Source organism: Gobius niger, assembly GCF_951799975.1.
Source record: "Gobius niger genome assembly, chromosome: 22".
In the NCBI taxonomy this organism is placed as follows: Eukaryota; Metazoa; Chordata; class Actinopteri; order Gobiiformes; family Gobiidae; genus Gobius; species Gobius niger.
In genome coordinates, this window is record NC_136873.1 from 17,753,361 (window position 1) to 17,777,711 (window position 24,351).

The following is a 24,351-nucleotide window of genomic DNA, read 5'->3' on the forward strand; positions in this document are numbered from 1 at the left end:
CTACCTGGTCCCGAACACGGGGAACAGGAAGCCCGTACGCTGGAGGTGTAGCGGGGAAACTGGAGAGCCTGGAACACAACACAGAACACCATTCAATCTCCCACAGCTGCGATCATTATTACTGTATATCCAAGACGGATAAACCAAGCTACATTCAGGTGGCTTTAAGGGCTTTAAGGGCTCATGTAAAGCCATATTGGAGAGACATTGGACTTTGTGTAGGTCAGTGTAGTTTCGGCACATTGGTTCAGCAGCACACACACACACAGACATGGACACACAGGCTCGACTAACAGCTCTGATTGAATCTGTGTCAGGTCTTCAGAGCAGGAGCATCCACCAAACACAGCAGCTGGAGCAAATCAATATGTCCTCTGTGCACTGCCACATGTGATCTCATCTTAGTCCACTGCAGAGTGTACGCAGGTCAGTGAAGGTCACTGTTACACGGCTGGTAATGGGACCATGAGGTAAGAGCCTCATTTAGTTCTCAGCAGATTACTAAAGTCACAGTGACATGTTTTTGACTTTTGAATAACCAGGAATTCCCATTGAGCCTTCATCCATCCCTCAATATAAGGCTTCCCTCACCCCAGACACTTCCTCCACAAGGATACACGACTACAGCACCTCTTTGGGGGGCATTCAGGAGAAATCAGAAACGGATGGTGCCACCTGGGGCCAGATGTTTCTGCAGAAGCTTTAGTGTCGCCTTCATGGACCCCCAACTCCTCCCACACTGGAGATTTTACCTCCACAACATCAGTCTGCTGATACCAGTCAGCTGCCTCAGGAGGCCCACAGGTTCTGAGGAGACCAAGAAACGTTTCTACCTAAACACTGGGTAATGGTCCGTCCCTCCGGGATTCACAATCTTATGATTGTTACACTCTAAACATCAAGCACCCAAAGAGACAGTTCTCAAATGTGCACACAGGAAGTGGTGTCCAGGAAATGTTTTTAAAGGTCCTATATCATACAAAATCGACTTTTTGGAGCCATTTTTTTAGCCATGTTGTTATGCTATTTCCTTATCAAAAACACCCCCAGAGTGGTTTGTGGCTTCATTCACGCAGCTCTCAGTATGGTATCTCAGATGGACCAGAGCGGTGAGTCAATCCGAACGTGTGTTAGCTTGTGTGTGTTAGCCATTTATGAAGCTGTGTTGCAGATGTCAATTCCTTATAACTGCATTGTGAAGTATCTTCACTTATTGTTGTTTATTTATATTACAGTAAAGTTGTATGCGCGGAGAGAGGGGGCGGAGTTAACTGAATTGAAGCGTTGTGTCTTCCGGGTTTGAAAAATACCTCCAGAAAACACTTATATTTATCACAAAAATGAGTGCTCCATAGCGGTAGAGGTACAATCATTCATATAAATGCCTACACTTAACTTTGGAATGGCTAAAATAGCATGATATAGATCCTTTAAATAAATGTTTTAAAGATAAAACATCCATTTAGTTGTTATGTTGTTTCCCAGAACCTCTTTGGTAAGACTACAGTAAAAATATATATATATCACAACTTTTTATTGCAACTTTTAGAAAACTGCCCCCCCCCAAAAACAATCACAATACATAAATAACACACACAACAAATTCCAATGACAGGATGATCTTCAGATTTATCCTGCATAATCAATCATTATTCAAGCTGTAAGATTGTACTGTTTTAACCTGTTTACTGTCAAGAACAAAACCAAACTCACCAAGGTAACAAACACTGCAGCAAAAATCATGCAACCAACCCTCAACCCTCAAAGACCTAAACAACCAGGCCACTAGACGCATTGCAGTCTTCATATAAGAATGTGTATGCTGCAGTCCGATTACTGCAGTAGCTCGTGATCCTCGGTACAAAGATGCTCTTAAATTAGTCAACTCTTTCAGTTTACATTTGTTAGTTGGTCTGCCAAGCGACTCAATAGCCTGTGGATGTCTTAAAATGATGTTGGGGATATTAACAAGGTTTTGAGTGGACTGTATTGATTGTGGAGACGAGCCTTTTGCCCCCCAGCGTAGTGCGCATGTGCGGGATCACCGTCAGTAAACAATAACATTCAACGTGTGTGGCGTACCTGGAGACACCGCCTGTATCTGTCCCAGGTTGGGCGTGTACAGGCTGAGTGTGCGCAGAAGAGAAGGAGGCGGGACCAGCGGGGGGAGAGTGACCTCTGGCGACCCCTGAGCGCAGGAGTCAACCTCTGAGCTGGATGTGGGCGAAGCCTGGCTCACAGTCTGAAAGAACAACAGACACTTTCACTGTGAGGCGGAGGACGTGGAGCTCTTCTCTGTGGGACAAACTCAACAAATCAGGCCTATTTCAAAAGTTGTGTCCCTCACGTCTTCGTTGCCGGCTGGAGACAGGGGCGGTGGGGTTTGCTGGGTCTGGATGAGGTCTGGGGCCGGCATGAGAGTGTGGGAGCTTGCTGTGGGGGGGTCGCTCTGTGGCAGTTCGTTTTCCAGGGCCCATCTTAGCTCAGTGCAGGCCAAATCCTGCTCACTCAGAGGGTAAGGCTGAAATCACAAGGCAAAAGAGCACCATTGTTCTGCAGTGTAGATAAAAAGTTTTGATGAAAAAGATTTTTTTTTCTGCTTAAAATAATATATAACACGGTGAAATCCTGGAGGGACTACATTGTGTTGGTGTTAAGACCTGAACAGGAGAGCTGATCCCGCTGTCTCCAATGTACTCCAGATCAGGGAGCTGCTCCTGATCCTCCTGGACAGACACCAGACAAAATGGTCAGTATTAATCACAGTTTTGTTTTGTTTTTCTCTACACAGTTTCAACCAATTCTCCTAAAGAAACTCATATACCTAAGCATTATAACTCTGACCAATATTTGATTATGAGCAATCAATTTAAAAATAAACTCTAGATATGCACCATTTTTGTTGTGAGAAATGTATCTTGACATTTGCAGTCGTCTCTAGAATGTCTCCAACATTACAGTGCCCTTTGTGGATATGCTCCCTGCAGAAGAACCTCTGTTTAGCCATTCACAGGTCATTAAATACGCTGCTGTTTGGCCACGCTCTAATTTATGTAACTGCAGGCACTGACCTTCAAACAGTGACAATTTACACAAGCTGTGGAACAACACAGAGCATGAAGGATGGGACAACAAAGAGGTAGGACAACCAGCTGTTAACATAAGGGTTGTACAATGAGTCGCTAAGCCATCGAAATCATTATTTGAATGGTTGCATTTATGAAACAGTCAATGATTACCATATAGAGTCCAATATAACACAACTGCAGTTTAGACTTCTGCAACATCTTCCTGAATATGAGTCTAGTTTTAGTTTAGCAGTTCTTATTTCTTTACACTAACAATAATAATGCACATTGCATTATCCATTCACTCCATAATCAGTGGTGATAAGCTCCTGTTGTAGCCACAGCTGCCCTGGGGTAGCTCACTCGTCGTGGGGAAAATCTGAGGTCGTAGTTGAAAATCGCAGGTCGTGCAAATTAAAACAGCACTGTTGTACGACATCAGGCGGAGTCTGGCATTTTGGAAGGCTTTTCGCAGAGCAGATGTTCCGCTAGACATTTTTTGTTGTTGGCCACTTTGTCCGGCTGGGTTGTAAAATGTCGGCCATTCGCAAGAATTACCGGCCATTATAAATATATACATAATGAACGTGGCTTATTATCAACTAGCTGACCTAGTCTCCACATGTGATATTCTGAGAATATAGTATAGCTGTAGACCCGCACTAAGACCAGTGGTTCCCAACCATTTTACTGGAAGCCCCCCTGCACATTCCATTCGAAAAACTATGGCCACTAAAAATGTATGAAAGAATGAATGCTAAAAATAATGTCAAACAAAGTGTTTTATGCAGCCGTACTCCTTTCTTATATTTGATGATTTTTACTCATGACTCATGACCAGACAAAGCTCTGAGCCTCTGCAATCCCAGAACCACTGTAATGACTGTATTCACCTTATTCCGCCCCGCCCACTTTTGCCACTTTTTGCGTTGTCTCGGCACCTCGTTTTCCAGACACTTCCGGTCGAGCGCGAAGCCCGTTCATTTTAACGGAGAACGAGGGAAAATATTCTCCGCTCAAATCTGATGTTTAGTCGATTGATTTGTGTAAAATGGCCGATGTTCATTTGAACCAACATGTCGACACTGCAGTGTTTCTCTGGGCGGCCTGAAAACGGCTTTGTTTTCATGTAGTGACTGATTTTATCTCGACTTCTCCAGCCCCATGTTAACACAAATTCATGGCGGCGCCCACGCGAACCTCCGGAATAAGGTGAATAGTCTAGTGCAAAGCTACCTACTCACTGCAGTGTGCAGAAAGGAGTGAGGCCGTTGTCGGCGCCCCATGGAGCTTAAGCCCCGCCCACCCCGTGATTGCGTTCTATATTATATTATTATATTATAGATAATAAAAATCTTCATTTAGACCGAGCGTTACACAAGTGCTTTAGTGGATTCAAAAACTAATGAAAGAACGATGTGAGAAAAATGCATCAGCTGAAATCCAAACATTAATCGGTGTGCGTGGAGAGCGGCAGGTGTCACGCGGACGTACTCATCTGCACTTTCACTCAGACAGAAGATATCTACGACTCAACGCTGTTCAAATCTGACCACATCAGCTGCACAGCGAGGGTTGGGCTGTAGGGGGCTGTAGGATGCCCTTCCGCGCTTTAACGTGGCTTCAGGGATAAAATAATGTTTAAGTCTCTCACCGCTGAAATATTATGGAGGGACAAATCGACAGCACTAAAGTCATCAAAAGTCAGTCTCGAGTGATTCACCACGGACCGAGCTCTGCCACACTCTAGAGCGGCTCCGAACACCGGTAATGCCGAGGCGGTCTGCGCAGACTGGCCGAGGGAAGCGCCCGGCCACTCTCTCAGGAAGAGCCGCTGTGTGAGCGCGTCAGTCTGACTGAACACACGCATGTTTAAAGAATATGTGTCCGGTCACAGGAATCAGGGACGCAAGTCGGTTTTGGGCATTTTGAGCTTTTCACAGATTGTTAAAGTGTTGCCACAGAAAACACTAGGCCATAGTAATGTAGATAATGGACAAAGTGCAGCTTACTCTTTAATTAACAGACAAAATCCTTCCCCCCTAGCTTCTCTCCAGTCCGTATGTGTCAGCTCCGCCTCAAAGCACACCAGAACAAAGCACTTCAGAGGCTTTTCTCAACCCGTGCGGGGCTTTAAACACGTGATTTATACATTTATCATAAATAAAAGAAGACAAGTATGTCCGTGTTGTGAGAGAGAACAAACGGGGTTCAGTGTCACAGCAAACTCGGTGTGCGTTCTCTCATAGAAAATAAAGGCGGCAGCTCTTTTGCCTCGCGTCTTGCTCGAGCCTCACGCTGAGAGGGAGTTACAGACTCCAGACATAACTGAAGTTAGAACTGAGACAGAACTCCTGTACTACGTTTGTAATGCACATACACTCTCATTCACATGAGAGGAAAAGGCCGCTGGACTCTCTGATAAACCAAGACGATTTCACCCTCAAAATGTCTGCTTTTAAATATACCAATCCTGTTATCTAAAACACTGAGAGGCTTCTTCGTGATCTCAACTCACAGATTCTGCAAAAACTTCTTTTGTGTTTCTCTTGAAACTTGGGCTGCCGACTTGTGTCCCTGGTTCTCGCGACGGGTCTCATATCCTACTCAAAAGTATTAGCTGCTGAGTTCTTAACACACTTTTATAAAAGTAATTGTACCTGTAGTTTTCATGGAAAATGCAACAAAGCATGAAGAGAAAAGCCTTTCATTTCCAGTGCAAAAATGGCGCTTCAACTGCGCTTTGTAAAATGGGCTAAGGGCGTAAATCGAAACATTTTGAAAGAAATATTACATTTTTAAGGTTCAATATTTCCTTAAAAAAGGAAAGGAAAGTATTGAACCTTAAAAAAGGTTCAGAAATTCCCACAATTTCTGAGCTAAAGTTCCCATTGAAATTTTCTGGAAAATGTCCAGAAATGCATCGGGAATTTTCTGCCCCTTAGCAGCCCAATCAACAATATACAACATCCGCGCATGCCGCACCTCCACCAGAGTCATAAATAACACAGGCACAGATCTGTGGAAATAAACAGCACTAACATGTGGCACTGGCCTCAGCCAAGCACATGCCTCTGGAGCCAGAGAGTCGCTACTATTAACTGTGGTTGGAGCAGATTCTCTCTTAAACCATTGCATTGAGTGCTCATGATTTTACAATCTTCACGTCTTGCAATGAGACGTCAAAGACAAAGAATAAAACTTGCAGAGTACACTGGGCATAAAATCTACAGGATGCACTGAGGCTTGTTGTTATTTCCTCATCTGTTAGTGGTCTTATAACCATTCATTCAATCCACTATTTTAATGAATGTGTGACCAGGTTATTTTCCATGTGTGACCGAAACAAAACTAACACACACTCTGATATAACAAGGTTAGGGAAAAGTCTGACGGAGTTACACAAGGGTCATTTTTGCAGAAATCATCTGTTAAGTTCACCCCATGCATTGGTTTGAATATTCAGAGGCTTTGAATGAGTTTTTGTGAGCTGGTGGATAAAAAAACAAAACATGTTGAGGACATAAAAATGAACATTGTCCAAATGATCCTTTGGAATAAACTTAGACCCTATCATGTGTAGTTGCCTATCCAGATGCCAGTGTGGACTTGCCTTGACAGGGGCGGGTTGGTCAGTGCTGGGGTCAGTCCCCTCTGGTTCTTCAGGCAGATCCACCATGCCCTCCCCCAGGTACAGACTGACGGGGGTCACCACTGCACACAGCTGGGCAAAGTGCAACAGGCAGATTTATATCACTGACAGTGATGTCACATTAAAGTCTATGGATGTATTTGTGCTGAATGTTTTGAGATCCCCATTTATCAGCAGTTTGCAGGATAGGGGAATTCGTAAAGTATGACACAAACATGTGAATGAAACTACTCCCTTTTTCAAGTCAGGGCTACCAAATCCTCAAAATGAAATTATCATGCAGACAACCCACATTTATATGTAGGCTAAATTAATGCACAATGGACAGAAAATGACAAAAACGCTCCTGAATGTGTTTGCAATGTCAAAAATCTGAATCTACCTATTGTAATTAAAGAAAAGAAGTGAATTGACTCTGGATAAGGCCAGTAGGACTTACACAGGAACCATAACAGCAAAGTGCTGCCGAACCAGGACTGTGCCTTTAAACAAACGCTCTGAAAGGATCGTTCACTGGGGGAAGTTTGGAACTATTGATTGTACATCTTACCGAGGTCAAAATTATTGGACAAATACAATAGTTATACATTTGGCAACCCAAGCAGGGCCTACACTGTCTTTGAGTCTTTATCTAAGCCTAAAATCACGTTGTATTTCTTGTCCTTGTCTTCTATCCCAGTGTAGAGAAGCCTTACTGCAGTGCTGGCGGAGGGGCTGCAGGCCGTGCCGTGGCCCTTTTGTAGCAGAGCTGAGTGGATGTACACGTCGTCGTCAGTGCGGGTGTCACACAGATACAGCTGCAGCACGTCTCCGCTGTAACCATCCAGAATGCCCACTAGGGTGCGGTCTGAGCACAGCTTCTGAAACAGCTCTGTGGACTCCACGCTCCAGCTCCCCTGGAAAAAAAACGACAGACAATAGGCTCAGGAGTCAGCATTATTGAATGAGCAGAGAGTGAATACTGCTGTACTTGCAACTGTCCCACCCCCCTGCAAACCCTGCACTGGTCCAGGAGTCACATTTCCATTCGTTTCCCAGGTGGCAGGCAATTAATCAGTCACTGCTACGATCGGCATGAACGTTAAAGTCACCTACTATTACAATCTTATCCTAATAGATCATTACACTGAATAAAATCAGAGAACTCTACGTTCGAGGCCAATAAGCGATTCTGAGAAAGAATGTCTCAATTCTAAACTTTTAAACAATAAATAGTCAATGGAATATCATTATTACACATATTTACTAGAGACTTACAGGAGATTGATCTAACATTTAATAGTCCACATTTCTTGCACATATTACTTTGAGCTCAGAATATGGTCGATAGCCTTTGTAGCCTTCACAATTATAAACAAAGGGATGCCATCCCTGCGACTGAGCCCGGGCTTTCCCCAGAATGCGAGCCAGTTATTGATAAGGCACACAGAATTGCCTTTGCACATCTAGACAATCAGCAGTTAAATGATGAAAGCATCGTTTGCCTAATGGCCCAATGGACTATTCTATACTATATGACTTTATTACAGTGTGACATCGATTTAGCCGCGATGCCACTCTGGCCTCTGGGTAACACCTGAACGACACTGCCAAGGGGAGAAAGCCTATTGTAGAAATCTGTGTAGTCGCTCCTCTAACTTGGACGCCTTGGCTCCACTCCTTATTGTCTGTGAAGAAGGCAGGGTTCAGCTCAACATTATGGACTTGATCTTGTGTTTCTAAGCGCGCTCTAGTCAATCATCATCTTTACCTCCTTCAGACCGTACCAGACTGGAATACTTTATGCTACTGTGGGGGCGCATGTGCTGGTGTTTTGATCACGTTTCTGCAGTGTGGAGGTCGCCCTGCGCTCTTTAATAAGATGCACGAGGCTGCGCGCAATCAGGAGAGCGAACAGGGTTCAAATTGAGTGCAACATTATTATTGTAATAACAGTACTGTTAATTGCAACTATTCTGTCCAAGATAACTGTGAGACTAAATGTTAATTACCGTGCCAGGGTTCCTCAACATACAGCACACAAAACAGGACAGAGTGAAAGACGAGGCAAAAGTAGCCACCAGTCGGCTCGCCAATATATATTCGGTAACTTTTCTTAAAAAGCCAAATTATTACATAAGAAAAGTCCTGGATGTTCATGCTCATGTCAATATTGCCACAACTAGCTCCAGAGAGACCAATTTACTGATGATAAAGTCCAACAGGATGAAGACGGAGTCTGCCTGTTGACTCACAGTGGGAGGTTTTATCCCGACCAGAGAGGCAGGCACGGCTTGAGCTGGGAGGACAGAGTAACATGACCTGGTGAGCAGAGAATGATCAGAAATATAAAGCACATACGCATCTGAGTCAAAGTTTGTTGTAAATGTGCGTTTACTTGAGGAACTTGAGGTGGCATGTCTGCACCACTGTAATGGCTCCAAAGTCCACATAGTAGACCGACACCTGGGACGGGCTGATCACCTGATGGATGACCACGCGGTAGAACCACATGCCTTTAGGTGAGACGCAGCACACCTGGCCCTGCCGCACGAAGCGCCGCGGGAGATGGTAGCGCTCAGACACCTCTGGGCAGGTGTAGCAGCGTCTGCAAAACACCACACACTTGGTGAGAGGAAACTTTCATATAAATATATATATATATATATATATACACATATACATATACACATATACACATACATATACACATACATTATTATTCAATATGTGATCCCTTTGGAATTTCTTACATTTCTGCCTAAATTGGTCCTAAAATGAGGTCTGATCTTTATTAAAATCACAAGAATGATTAAACAGTGTCTGCTTGATCTAATACCACCCGAACAAGTCCATGTTGTCATATTTTTATTGGTCATAACATGTAGACATTCACAGGACAGAGGGGATTTAGGAGCTGGTCTCCTTTGGCAGCGATAACTTCTTCCAGACGTTCCCTGTAGTTGCAGATTACAATATTTTGCCTGTCCATCCAAGTGCTCTTTTGCAAACTTCAAACATCGAACCCCGTTCTTGTTCAATGTTTTAAGTGTTGTAGACGTGTCAACAGAGATGTTGGTCTGTGCCGGTGATTTCTATAATTCTAACTCTAGAGTTCTTTTGTTCCTTACCGAGTATTCTGCGCTGTGCCCTTGGAGTCATCTTTACAGGACGGACACTCCTTGGAAGTGAAGCAACAGTGAACTCCATTTATAGACTTTTTTTCTAACCTTGGATTTTTGAACATCCAGACTTTTAGAGATGGTTCTGTAACCTCTTCCACCTTTATACAAATGAACAATTCTTGATTGTAGGTCTTCAGAGAGCTCTTTGAGGTGAGGCATGGTGCACATCAGACAAGGCTTCTCAACATGAGACCATTCTTAACTAGTGTGTCAGCCCATTATGAAAAGTGACATGGGCAGCACGTTATACACGTGCTATTCCAAAACCAAATATTTACACATACGGCATCAGAGCAGCTAAAGCTATGCTTGTGTTCGGTTGTCTCTCTCTGCTCCTCCCAGAGTCATCATTTTCCCATATACACCCCGCTAAAATGCTGTGTATGTACGCTTCCACATTAGAACATTAGAACTTAGAATTCTCCGTTCTCCAAAGCGGATATAACAATGCTAAGTGTAAATATGTTGGAAAAATGGAAAAAAGCTACACGCATATGCTGCCCTAGAGTGCTTACATCTGCTTAATTCAAGCCCCCCCCCCCCCCCCCCCCCCGTTGTACTTTTCCTACACACAACATTCAGGGAGCATCTCAAGCACACATAGAAAAACTCCTTTTGAAATGAAAGCAATTAACCCCTTAAAGTAACAGGCCGCCGTTTTTCCATACTGAGATATGTTCCTTTGTACCTGTCTGGGGTTCACATGTGCCCTCAGTCACGTAAAACACAGCACAGACGTCGTTAGCATTTAGCCTCTCTCCTCTCCACTACAGCTCCAAACGAGGTGACAATAGTAGCTACCAAGCTCTTCCAAATATTGTAAGGCGTAATACCAGGAGTAGTTCAGTATCCGCACAGTAAAGTGATGATATTACTGCACCTCACATAACCATATTTAAATAGGGAAAACGTGGAAGAGCTTGGTAGCTTCTATCTTGACCTTGTTTGGAGCTATAGTGGAGAGGGGGAGAGGCTAAATGCTAACGCCGTCTGTGCTGTGTTTACGTGACTGAGGGCACGCAAGAAAACCAGACAGGTACAAATGAACTCGTCTAAGCTAAAGTAAGAACATATCTCAGTATGTAAAAACGGTTGCCTATTCCTTTAATGTCAAGTGTCGCTAATTTACAAAATACCTCTTCCTGCAAGAATTTAGCATCAGCTTGAAAGCAAAAACAATCTACATCCTGTATTGCAGTATAGGTTATAAAAAGCCTCATGTAGCTCACTGGCTTCTCTACCTGATTTCCACGACCTCCCAGGAGCATGGAGCTGCGATATACAGTATAAGTGACAATAACGCAGTACCTCATCTCAATCATCATGTCCTCCATGGCCTGGGCCTCCTCGGTCTCACTGAAGCGGACGTAGAAGTGTCCGGGTGTCTCCACCTCCTCCACAAACACAGCCACCAGCTCTCGGGGGCTGTGCTGCGTGGGGGGCTTGAGGCGCTCACACTGCAGGGCGTCCTGGGGCACCACAGGGCAGCTGTGCACCTGGATGGCGGGGTATGTCTACGGGACATGTGCAGGACGTTTGGTTACTCATTTACCACACAGGTGTTACATTAGGCTAATTTAACTCCATCTGATTCCACACCAAGGCCAGGAGGTTTAGACTTGCCCGACAACCAAATCTACTTATCTGGGAAAACAGCGTTGATTTCTGTCTCAAATCAGCACTATTTTAAAGTTAAGTTTAATAAGTTGAGACAGATATGTAGTATATGGCCCCATTTTATTCAAGCTTCAACTTCCATCAACAACGTGTCCTGAAAAAAGCACTTCCTTTCCTTCTATAAATGATGCACGATGGGCCTCATTCAACACATGTTCTTATGCACAAATGTGTTCTTATCGCCTTGTAGGGACTGATAACGTAATAACTCTGTTGTTACCGGAGAAGATGAAAATCATTCACAAATTTAATAAATTTAGCCAATGATATAAAAATATATCAATTTGACTTTTTCAAACAAATTAAACAGTTTTTGTGCTGTTTCTTATCAGCTTTTGTACTGTCCTGCTTTCGGTGTGTTTGTTTTGATCACAATCATTTTCACTTAAAATAACATTTCGCGGCTCATTTGCATCTGATGCCACGACGGTGGACCAGAAGTGTCTGAGGAGGAACTGGACTGGCGACCTTTCCATCATAGGACAATCCACTTTACACTCTGGGCCAACGTCGTAGGAAAAGGCATGTGAGATATGAAGCCTAGGCGTTAATTCAACCTGGTAGACTCATTTCAGCATCACCTACCTCCAGCCAATGATCGCTTCTGAGAGGGCCACACCTCCACCTCAGCCATCAGTGTAAGAGCCGCACCTCCGTAGCAGCCAATTATCGCCCTCGATCTCGCTTTTAAGCCCCAGCAATCATGGTTCGTTCGCTTCCCAGCTGTGCTGCGACCCACCTCCACCCCATCTCCATCTCTTCCGTCCACGGCTTCTCCCTGCTGCAGCTTCACGGGTCTTCCATACCACCACCAGTGTCCAGGCTCCTGAGAAGACATCCCTAACTACAAGCTGTTCATCCATACTGACTTTCTTACATACATTGATGTTACCGCCGGGGTCTGATCGCCAGAACTAATATACATGTCAATAAATCCTCCTAATCGCTGCTTTTGTCTGTTTGAGTCTATCCAGGTTGAAATGACAAGTTACCAAAAGTGAAATACAAAAGCTGATGAAAACAACAAAATGACAGGTCATCTAATAACGTAATAATTATTACATTATCGGCCCGTAAATCGCTATTATTATTACGTTATTGACTCAACAGAGTTATTAGATTATCAGTTCCAACACGTTTTTGGCGTTCATAACACTTGTTCTTAGCTGAAAACGTTCCTCTGTAAGAACAGTCAGGAGGATTCTTATGCACAAAAACATCTCCAGTTCTGTTTACGATCCTGCTCCAGATGGAACCCAACATTCTGAGTCATATCAATGGCAAGTAAAGCACTAACGTATTACTGCTAAAATGTTTTTATGCTGCCACTTATAGATAGATTTGATAAAGACGAGAGTCGGCCTTGATCTTGCAAACTTGTGTTTACAAGTCAGATGCTTTATCTTAGAGACCAAACTCGCCTGGTGCCCAAAGGTCCTCGAGCACTGTCTGGCACCTATGGCTGAGTTGTTTTTCTTTTGGGATTTTTTGGTTATTCGTTTTGGAGTCATGTTTTGCCCTTCGTCTCCGCTCCTGGTTGCCTGTTGCGCACAGCACTTTTTGTCCTTACATGGGGAAAGAGGCGCAGAAATATGCTAATTAGTCCTAACACGCACACGCTTCCAAGTCGACATTCACCAAACTCAGAACCAGCGGTTTCGCGAGGGCTATTTCTGCGCTATTTCTATCCGTCATGAATTAATGTCTCATGGTAAGCATCTTTGAAAGAAATGTATTTAGCCTATATATAGGATGCATATCGTTTATGTTAGGAAAAATGTGAGATTGCAGGAAAAATGGAGCTAAACATTTATCCTTCATCCCCACTGCTGTTAGACTGTACACTTATTCACAACCTGCACTAGGGCGGTAAACTTTGCACTGGCAATGCCGACCTTGATCTTCCACTTTTTTTAGTCTGTTATAATTTTAATTTAATGTTATTATTATTCATATTTCTGACCCTTGAGATTGTTGCTTTTATTCATTGTACATAAAAAACCTCTTTATTTCTCCATTGTGAGATTAATAAAGGATTATCTTATGATCTGAACAGAGTCTTGGGACACCCATTTTGTATCAGAAAGGTGTTAAAATTTGTGCATAAAAGTCTGAGGAGGATGACTTATTTAGAGCATCATCAGCTCAACAATATCAAGGCTCATACTACACTAATACAAATGTAAATTAGCACTTATTATTTGCATTTTCTCAGTTTTAACGCAATGCTTAAAGAGATTAGATACAAGCTGGACATTTTATACTCACTACTGCCACCTTAGGTCTTCCTCGTAACTGCAGTTTCTATATTGACAGGTCTGAGCTCATTCTACACATTAGGACAAGGCTGGAACATGTAGGGGGAGGAAAATAACGAACGGGACAGTATTAGCAGTTTGTAGCGTGCGTCTTTGAAGCTGCTCCACACCCCACTCGATTCGTCTGCTCTTACCTCCTCCACCACGCCTCTCCTCTCTCTCTGTCCTTCGTGTGTTTATCCAAATCCATGCGCTCTCAGCTCCGATGCGAGATTCATTGTGGCACTAAAAAGCTGTTCAGTTGCCGCGCGAAAAGCAAAGTGAAACCCCACAGTGTTAAACAGTGAGGTTGCTTTTAGAGAGAGAGTCAGAGACAGAGTTTGATTTTCAATCCGTCAAAATGAAGGACGGCCTTTAACATTTTCCTTCAAAGTTAAAAACATTCTGTAAATGGCGTGGATTTTTTGGTTAATGTAACCTCTGCTCAAAACACTGCCTTCGTAAAGCATGGATTGTAAGAAGATGATCATGAATGAGGCCCATTGTAACCAGCATGAGGAGAAAAATTGATGAATTAATATGGTTTCTCATAAGTGGCTCACATCAGTTACCAGACTAAGTAAATCAGATATTGCCGTTTCCAAGATCACTTCAGCAGATATGATGTAAAAATGTGAACCAGCACCGTGTGAAGAGAAAGTGTGGTTCTTTACCATCTCCTGAGGCTGAGAGCTGGGGATGGCATCCATCTCGTCGATGGGCTCCAGCACAGCTAGCTCTTCTTCATCCTCTTCCTCCTGCTGGCCCTCCCAGGGGTTGCTGAAGTAGTAGCTGATGGGCGGCAGCTTGAGCTCATCATCTTTACTGTCAGACGCTGAGGAAGAAGGGGAAAATAACCAGTGACCGATTTTTATTTACTTTATTTACTTATTTACTTTTTACTTCTGGAGGATTTTTTGTCAAAGGTTCACTCTCATTAACTGCGTTTCTTTTAGTCAGCAGAAATAGAATTTATTTTCATTATTACAGCAAAATATAGGCCACACTTAAAGAGAAACCCTCGCTTTTTTCAATCACATAGTTCATGTCTGAATAATTATAATATTTAAAGGGGGCCTATTATGCAAAATCGACTTTTTCAAGCTTTACATCATGTTATTAAGTCATTCCCTCATTAAAACCATGCCTGAAGTGTTGCCTTTGCACATTCACGTATTTTCGAGTAATCTGTAGAAACTCTGATGGCGGCCATTTTAGGGATAAAACGCCTGATCCCTTCAGGAAACGCCCTCGACCTCCAGGATACGCCTCCGACCTTTCGTCACCAGCCGAGTAACCAACCACTGCTCCTCAGCAGAACCCCCTCCCCGCAGTGTCTAGCCCTAAGATGTAAACAGAGTCATCATGGAGGATTAGCTTCATGTGTTGTGAACCGGAGCCACAGTAGACTTTTACAAAGACACACATCAGTGTTTCTGTTACCTAAACACCCAGGATTAAAACCGGTGACAGGAACACTTATTTCAGTGTCTGGTTCTGCGCTGGGCCTTGATGATGCACAGAGCCTCCGGAGAAAGCTAATGCTAAGCTAAACCTCGAGTCATCACGTGAAAACGAGAAATATGCACAAATAAAGTCAATAAAACCACCACACACATAAAGAACCGTTTAACAATGATCACACACGGAGCCAGGCTTGTTGATTTGGAAGTTTATTGCTCACATTTCATCTACAATGGGTCATAGCCGAGTGGTTTTCTCCCGGAGCTAACAAGCTAGCCGCGACAAGCTAACGGGAAAATTCACTGAATACAAGCATATTATGCATTGAAAACGTCACTAAAACAGGCAACTGCTTGAAGCTGCCTTTATGATGATCACACACTGAGCCGGGCTTGTTGATTTCGTAGTTTATTGCTCACATTTCATCTACAGTGAGTCGTAGCCGAGTGGTTTTCTCCCGGAGCTAACAAGCTAGCCGCGATAAGCTAACGGGAAAATTCACTGAATACAAGCAGCATATTATGCATTGAAAACGTCACTAAAACAGGCAACTGCTTGAAGCAGCCTTTATGATGATCACACACGGAGCCTGGCTTGTTGATTGTGTAGTTTATTGCTCACATTTCATCTACAGTGAGTCTTAGCCGAGTGGTTTTCTCCCGGAGCTAAGGCACTATTAGCCGCGACAAGCTAACAACCTTCACCTTCACAACATTCATTGAAAGCAGGCAGCATATTATGCACAAATAACGTCAATAAAGCCGGCAACTACTCGAAGCAGCCTTTACGATGATCACACAATGAGCCTGGCTTTACACATTTGTGGTTTATTACAGACTTTTCATCAACAATGAGCTGTAGTCGATTATAACAAGCTAACGGGGTAACCTCGAAAAACCATTGTCCACCTGCGGAGATAATGTCCGTCTTTGAATCGTATGGGCTCCTGCAGATCCTGGTGTCGTCCATGGGGGTATAGTTAGAGATCCATAGGGCATGGCAGTAGCAAAGAGATAGCCTCCAAACAGCAGTTATTTTTCAGGCAAGAGCCCCTTCCAAGCGTCCGGTGTGGAAGGTTCGTTTCCAAATAATATCCTGTGTGGCCATTGTTCACAAAGTGATAAACAGTAGGTCCTTTCCAACAATAAAAATTAAAATGCACCGATCGTAGTTTCAATACTGTTGAGACACAGAGTGTTGTTGTGATGCCACAGACAGCGTGTGGAGGGGGCGTGTCGGAAAGGGTCAGAGGTTCTTAAAGAGACAGAGGCCTATTTCAAGTCATTTGCTACCTCCATTTTGAAAGAGCAATTTTATACAAGGCAGTTATTCTAATTTACTGCATTGACAGACCAACAGAAGGTTTCGTCATCATTGTAGTGTGCTATAGACTGGTGCTATGTGGCTGAAAAAAGCATAATACCCCCTCTTTAAGTATCAATAACTGTGATTGGTCAATCCGCTGCAGCTCTTTTTGCACCACTTAAGAATGTGTTTTTCTGTACATGATAACACTGCCTCTGAATGGTGACATTTGTTTCTTCTCACAAACCAGGTGCAATTATATGTACATAAATATCAGTTTTTGGCTGGAAACGTCCTGTATCTGTATCGGTTTAAATTTCCATAACTGTCCTCAGAAAAAACAAAGGGATAGAAACATTCTGCTGCTGCTTTGACACTCTTGGTATAAATGAATACTTTGAGACATACGCGTTAGTTCTGCAGGTTAGCCACGGGCCTGGAACAGGTCAATAAATGATCATTTGATCTGACCTTAGGCTAAAGCTCACCTGTGTGACGGCTGTCTCTGCCTTGTATGTCAGTAACCAGCCAGTTGTGTGAATCTCCTGTCTCGCTGTCTGATTGGAGGTGAAAGACGTCTGTCATGGCTCCCACCAGCTCAGTGACGCTGACAAAGCCACTCTCCAGCAGGGGGAGCTCTTCTCCAAACTGCATCTGAGGAGAACAACTTGACTGTCTAACCCTATCCCAAACTGCTACCTTCTCCCTCTCCCTAAGCACTAACACTGTCAGCTCCTTTAGTCAGCATCAATGCTCAACAGCCCCACGTTAAACACCAAACTACCTCAAGAGTCATAGAAAGTGCTAATGAGACTTTAAATACTTTCATTGGTGGTGGAAAAGGCATCAGTTGCGAAATCAAGGAAACACAAGGATAAAATGTAAATAAGAAAATCGGAATTATTTAGAAATCTGAGGGAAAATAGTTTTCAGTTAAAAAATATTGTCAGTGGAACTTAGTGTCACAGTTAAGGGGCGTGTCTGCTCCATGGTGAGAGGGAAAGTGCATCTAAAAAGCCCACTTCATAACTTCATACATGCAGGACAAATAAGTGCTCTAGTGAATGAAGTAGGGAGGGGAAGGGAGGAGGGAATGGTTTCAGAAAGGGCCCCGGTGGGTGGGTACCTGGTATTTAGCAGGGAGGTCATGAACTGAAACTCCTCCAGGGCACAGCGCCACCACCTGGAACCATAATGTCAGAGGTTTGTGCATTTCCGTTCTATCAATGATCAGAGTTCAGCCACTGTTACCTGTTGGAGCTTGTCTTTTAATTCTTGGCTTATAGTTCCCGCAACTCCATTCTCTTGGATTTGTTGACAAAACTCCTCCTCCAGCTGAAATCAGAAGGTTTATGCTATTTATGTATTTATTTTTGGCAGATATAGTGTGCATAGTGAGTGCATTTTGAGGTTTTATGCGTCTTAACTGCAGATGAAACCTACAAAAAAGCTAACTAAAGACTGGCCTGCGACGGCTCAAAAGGTTCAGAGTCAGACACAACATCCTCCTTCAGTTGAACACAGCCATACCTTGAGAACCCGGTCCTCAAAGCGCTGCTGCTCTCTGGCCTCCCTGCCCAGGCTGTTCTCCATGAGCTCTGGCATGGTGCTGTCTCTGGACTCCTCACTCCATGTCCTCGCCACCTCCGTGTCGCCAGGCTGTGCGAGGACACTCTCTTTCTGCCGAACCTCGCTGGGAGCCTGGGACGCCTCGGGGACCTGGGCTATCGTTGGAGCTTCAGGTTGTGTCGTGGGAACTCTCTCCTTGGAATGGGTGATGCACAAATGTTACTACGGTATCTCATTTTGTATCTGACCAGACAGTCAAGTTGTCAAACACTTTTCTTTATTTCCAACACTATTTCCATTGTGTGATTCTCATTGATGACGCTAAAGTTTGAATGAACTGAAAAAAGGGTGAAATAACTGTTTTATATCTTAAATTCCCTTTATTCTTGTTTTTTGAGCATCATAATTGTCCCGGAAATGGTTTAACAATTTGTGAACTAAAACCATTTCAGAGAAAATGTCCGAAGTACAAAGCAATAACCAAAGCAAAAGGCCACAATAAGGATGAATCTATTTCACCTCTTTTGTTTAAAACATAGTTCCAAAGGAGTTCATTCATAAATCAACATCTTCAGTCAGAATCAGCAATGGAAATAGTGAAACAAAAGAAAAAACAATAGGCCTACATAAAAAAAAAGAATTTCCAAACTTTTAACTGGTACAGTATAAGTATATTCATGCAATCGCATTCATTTGATGTCTTTATTACCTTTGAATAATTCCCTATCTCAAACTCACATTGATGTACTTCATGGATAATATATGAACAGCTGTAATAACATTATGCTCCTTTAGAGCTGTGTCATGTTACCAGGGTCGATGTAACGTTTAGGATATTTGTAAGAAACTTTCAGTTAAAAAGTGGTGCATTAAACCCAAATAGTTACACACCGCCGGGACCTTAGTGTCAGAGTTACTTCCTGCCACTTTAGTGCTGCACAGTGCAGTGAAGGATCGGGCACACCTTACGCTGAGGTCCTCATCTTATTTACCCCGGAAAAAAGCTAGAACGCAGCGGAGAAAGAACAGGCGAATCCAAGTGCTTCTGTCAGACTCAAGTATTGACCATGTGTTAAGATGAAAGATTAAACAACTCCGAGCCGGTAGAAGTCTGTTTTAGAAGACAACACCTCACCACAAAGCACAAAGCCGCAGACTTGAGCAGATGCAGCGGAGCGTTCCTTCACAGCTCCTCGGTGTTTCATTTAATAAAAGCATCTCACAGAAAAAATATCAATTGTCTCCACTGTCTCTACAACTTAGATAATGAAATATTAGCCCCTAGTAAAAAATGGAACTGCCACAAGCCTCTGGTGTTGTAAAGGTAATGTAAAGGTGCGCTCAGTCGAATTTGATTAAAAGAGAGATACATGCGTAGGTGAAAAATAACCCGCACCCGCAATAAATGCAATCCGCAAAGTCGTCAGCTTTATTTTTTTATGTTTTAAGACTGTAAAACCCCTCACCACACACTTGATACACTTTTCTCACTCGTTCACACTCCTTATACCTGGTGTCACTGTGAGATGTTTTTGTCTAATAAGATTTTTAGATTCACATTACAGACGTGGGGATGGAAACATTGTGAGCTGCTCTTGCTGTGCAGTTGTTCAATCGTAGCTAAGTTTACTCGTAGCAGTTTCAGCTTCAGAAGGCGAGTGTTTAGCCGAGGCGAGCGCCACATGTTAGTGGTGTTTATTTTCGCAGAAAAGTGCAGAGAAAGTGACCGCGGAGTTGGAGTCATCAGTCGCTCATGCCCGGCCTGTGACTCTGCGTTGTTGACGTCCACAGAGATCCTCTCTTCACACTGCAGCGAGACGAGGGCTCACTCTGCGACTAGCCAATCAGGACGGAGAACACAATGCGCGCATGGTGTTCATTAGTCAAATAAACAACCAGCGGGGGTCTGAAAACTGCCCCATTTCTCGAGCAACTTAGAGAGAACCTGAGATTAAAACTGCAGGTGATCCAGAGTACCACCAGAAGAAGCCAGTGCCAACGTTGGAGAACCACTTGAGTAGAGAGTAAATACCCACCATGGCTGTGACTCTGGTCACTGAGGTCAGGGGTCTGGGCAGCATCTGTCCCCTAAGAGAGAGGATGGAGCCCTGTCTGCTCTGGCTGATCACCACCAGGTCTGAGGCCGTCAGCAGCATCTCAGCCATGGAGTAGAAGCCGTAGCTGTGGACGCGCAGCGGCTGTCCAAAGCACAGCAGGTAAAAGGACTCCAGCTGAGAGAGCTGGATCGGACCCTGTGGAGGAAACAAACCAGGCATAGCAAATTCAGCCCTTTGAAAGAACGAGACAGGAGCTGCTGTGTATGTCGTTCAGACAGTTAGGAATATAATAATAATAATAATATAAGTCCATGAGGCGAAACAGCGGGGAGTCACCTGAGACAGCAGGACGCGGAGCTGGGCGCGGAGCTGAGCGGGCAGGGCAGGCGGGGTGCGTCCTCTCCTGGGCAGAGCCACCTGCGTCTTGTTGGGGCTGTAGTTGTACCGCTGAGGGAAGAAACTGTTGGCCCTCTTTTGAAGGCGCCTCTTGTCCGTCAGGGACGTGCGCTGCCTGGACACCAGCTCCTCGATGTTTCGGGTCGTTTCATCACTCACAGCTAGGACATGAAAAGAAAAAAGAAAAAATGAGATTTGGGGGCGGTGAACTTTATAAATGTCTCTAGAGTACTCACCGCGCAGATAGACTGAGCCGTCTTGTCTAAAGACCACAGACACCACGTCAGGCATCTCTTTGGCCATGTCCAGGGTGTTCCTGAAGCCCAGCATCTTGAGGGGCATGGGGTGGCCCAGCATGGAGACGTAGTCCTTCCGCAGCTGCTCCGGGTCCAGCCCCACTTTGGAGGAGAGCAGCAGCGAGCGCACATCCTTCTTCAGCTTGGAGAAAATATGCTCCTGGTCCATCTCCTCCGATCAAACCTGTGAGAAACAGATCATTACGGCACATGTCTGGTACGACTCACACTCGGCACAGGGCAGCGACATTACAGCAAATTGTGATTGTAACTAGTCCGAGGAGGCAAGTCTGAAGTTTGAAGAACAGCAGCACTGGACGCTGAAGGGAGGCGGCGGAGTCAGAGCCGACAGAAACGTGAGCTCCAGGCTTTGAGGTGGCAGCATTAATGAGACCTTCAGAGTTATAATAATGCATCAGGTTTACATAGCGCTTTTGTGGACACTATACATTGCATTATTCATTCACTCCATACTTGGTGGTGGTAAGCTACTATTGTAGCCATAGCTGCCCTGGGGTAGACCGACAGAAGCGAGGCAACCAGTATGTGCCATTGGCCCTTCTGACCACCAACCACTCACTCACTCCTTTCACCCAGGCTTCCTGGGCTCAATCCGAAACCATCAAATTGTAGCCTCTAAGCACTAACACTAGCAACTAACTCCTTAACCTTTCATGGGGTCAACTGTTAGATCTGTGCAGTTAGGGAACTAGAGCTTCAGCAGCATTTGAACAATCCGTCCGTCCTTAAACAGGGGAAAGGGAAGTGACATCACCAACAGCTGTTTTTCTTCTTCTTTAAAGTTATTGGTGGAGTGCAGGCCAAACAAAAGTGCATGTGGCCCCCTAGTGTCCAACAACAACATAGTGTCCAAACAAAGACATTTAAGGAGAAAAATAAATCCAAATGATTCAAACATTTCCCTTTAGTGTTATTTTATTTCAACAGCTGTTTCATAAAGCTACATTATGCAAATGATCCATGTGGCTTAAGTTTCTACTAAATGAAAACAAAAGCATTTAATCTGTTTCCTGAGTTTACTCTTTAACACTGACATGTGACTGAGCTGTGGGGACGACAACATGGATTTATCACTTTTATAAAGTTTGGCTTGTGCAGAATCTTAATTTTTAATTATTATTATTTTTATTATTAAATGTGCTCCTGTCAATCAACAGTGGTTGCGCATGAATCACTCGAGGGTGGGGGCGAGGGGGGATTTGGCGCAGTGGCTTGTGGGATGGCACATAGCTCCTAATCACTGGTTAGTTAGCATCAGAGGTCCCTATGATAAAGTGGTCATGATAGTTAGCATCAAGGCTCCTTTTCCTAACTACTTCCTAACTGACTTACCAATTCGGAGGCAACTTGCCATGGCGGACGCTGACGCACATCCGGTTTGGCGTAAGAGCTCTTAGCAATCTGCCCGTTTCGGAAGCAGCCCTGGTGTTTCCAAACAGTGGATCAGGTACTTGTCTGACGTGATGGGGCAGAGCAAAGGCAGTGTGGCCATGAGCTCACACTGACCACGATCATGGCCTCGGAAATGCATTGAAAATCTTAATAGAATTGCAAATGCACTTAAAAAATGTTCTTTCTTCGGCCTTATGGGATTGCCAGAAGTTTGATGGTCTTTGGACTGTCTTTCTCCCATAGAGTTGTATAGATACAGACGGCATCTCTGGAATTGCCCATATATGGTCATTTTTGAAAACAGTTAAGGGGGAAAACAATTTGGACAAAATCTAAACTTTCTCTAATTATTCAAAAACTACTTTAACAAACGCTGAATTATGAATATAGTTTTCTACTAAATAAAGATACAAAGACATGGAGAGGAGCAAAGTGGTTCAACAGCCCATAAATACATTAAAAAAACATGATGAAATAACATGATGCTACATGTTAGCATCGGGCTAATGCTAACGGTTAGCTAGTGCTTGCTACAACTGCCGTTTTTTCCACTTCTACTGAACAATCTGCTGTGAGAAAATATCCATATGGGCCCGATTTACACTTGACTTTATTTGTAGGTGATAAATAAGTTCATATTTCGCCAGAAAATGGCTAAAAAGAGTGAAAAATGTTGTTACTTTAAATATTCTATTTTCCCCCTTGGCGAGGCCACGCCCCCTTCTATGACGAGATGCCGTCTGTCCATCTATGACGTCATCACCAGGGAAAAGTACACGTGTTTAGGCCGTTTACAAACCCCGGAAGCTTTTAAAAGCTGAAAGCAAAGCAGTGGACACGGCCTTGCTGACCACAGACACATGAACAGCGACAACACCTTTTTGATACAGAAACCCGCAGCCATTTAGCTTTTGCACAGGCCCAACTTTGTTAGCTCCATGATAATGAGCCGGGCAGCACACAAGCTCGAGCTGACGCACACCCACGTTTCTCAAACTTAACTTGAAGAAAGTGTTGCCACAGTTGAAGCTGACTGAGGCCCTGCGTAAAGTCAAAGTGTTTGTGCTAAACACGCTCGGACTCACCGTTTGTCTCCGGCTGCTGCTAATCCGCAGGCAGAGCAGCTCTCCCGGGGCAAAAGAGGGCGATGTTTCAGACGCTTCACTGTCTTCCAATTCTGCTTATTTTAACAGATTTTTCTGCATAAAATCCAACACTGCCAACAAATATTTTCCCCGACGTTGAACTTGCAAAGCCAACGTTCCTTGTTCCTGCTCTGCGCCGTAGCAACAGCGCAAAGATCGTTACTGGCGGAGATGACCACGTGACCTCAGGCTGGCGGCGGTTTGGACACGGTACAGCTTTGAAGTTTGATCATATTGATTTATTGCTTTGTTTTTGTTGGGTCAGTGCGGAAAGATGCACGCAAATACGCCACACTGGATTATAGCCTTCTGCTCATTTCCATCTGTCGTCCCACATTCGCTCTCATTCAAAATAAAAACGGGTAAAAGTTGCTCCCAAGTTTCCTTTGTGAGGCAGGGGCGGACTGGGACTGAAAAACAGCCCTGGACTCTGACCAGCCTGGCCCAAATTAGCGTAATTGTGACACTTCCACAAATACATATTTTAACCTCTTACCCCCCGCCTTAACATTAACGAGTGCATTTTCCCCAGTTCAGCTTTTTATTATTTATTTTTTTATTGGTGTCATCAGCAAAAAGAGCGGGAAAGGTGGTCGTAGAAACAGAAGCAAAATCATTAATATAAATAATAAACAATGATGGTCCCAAAATTGAACCTTGTGGTACACCATGCTCCACGGAATTCTTTTTAGATTCATGTTTTTTTATACTGGGCTTTACCCAAATCTAAAAGCTTCTCGACTGGAGATCAACAATGTAACGCCTCATTTGAAAGCTAAGACCTACAAAAGTGATGGAAACTTTTCGTCACGTCGCCACATTTTTATCATATTTTTGTTGTTTTTCTA

At 43.9% G+C, this 24,351-nt stretch overlaps 1 protein-coding gene across 1 annotated transcript; it reads right to left on the bottom strand.

The window, feature by feature from the left end:
* Positions 1-23,498, bottom strand: tdrd5 (tudor domain containing 5; the record flags this gene model as incomplete). Its single annotated transcript, XM_079581136.1, has 18 exons — positions 23,444-23,498; positions 20,886-21,129; positions 20,590-20,810; positions 20,233-20,448; positions 18,158-18,391; positions 17,879-17,962; positions 17,754-17,810; positions 17,116-17,281; positions 14,533-14,693; positions 11,193-11,398; positions 9,098-9,307; positions 8,955-9,021; positions 7,416-7,616; positions 6,682-6,792; positions 2,661-2,726; positions 2,348-2,521; positions 2,083-2,242; positions 1-68 (listed from the first exon to the last, which is right to left on the bottom strand). The coding sequence occupies exons 2-18, from the start codon at positions 21,112-21,114 to the stop codon at positions 1-3; spliced, it is 2,631 nt and encodes an 876-aa protein (XP_079437262.1). The 5' UTR covers positions 21,115-21,129; positions 23,444-23,498.
* Positions 23,499-24,351: the final 853 nt, after the last annotated feature.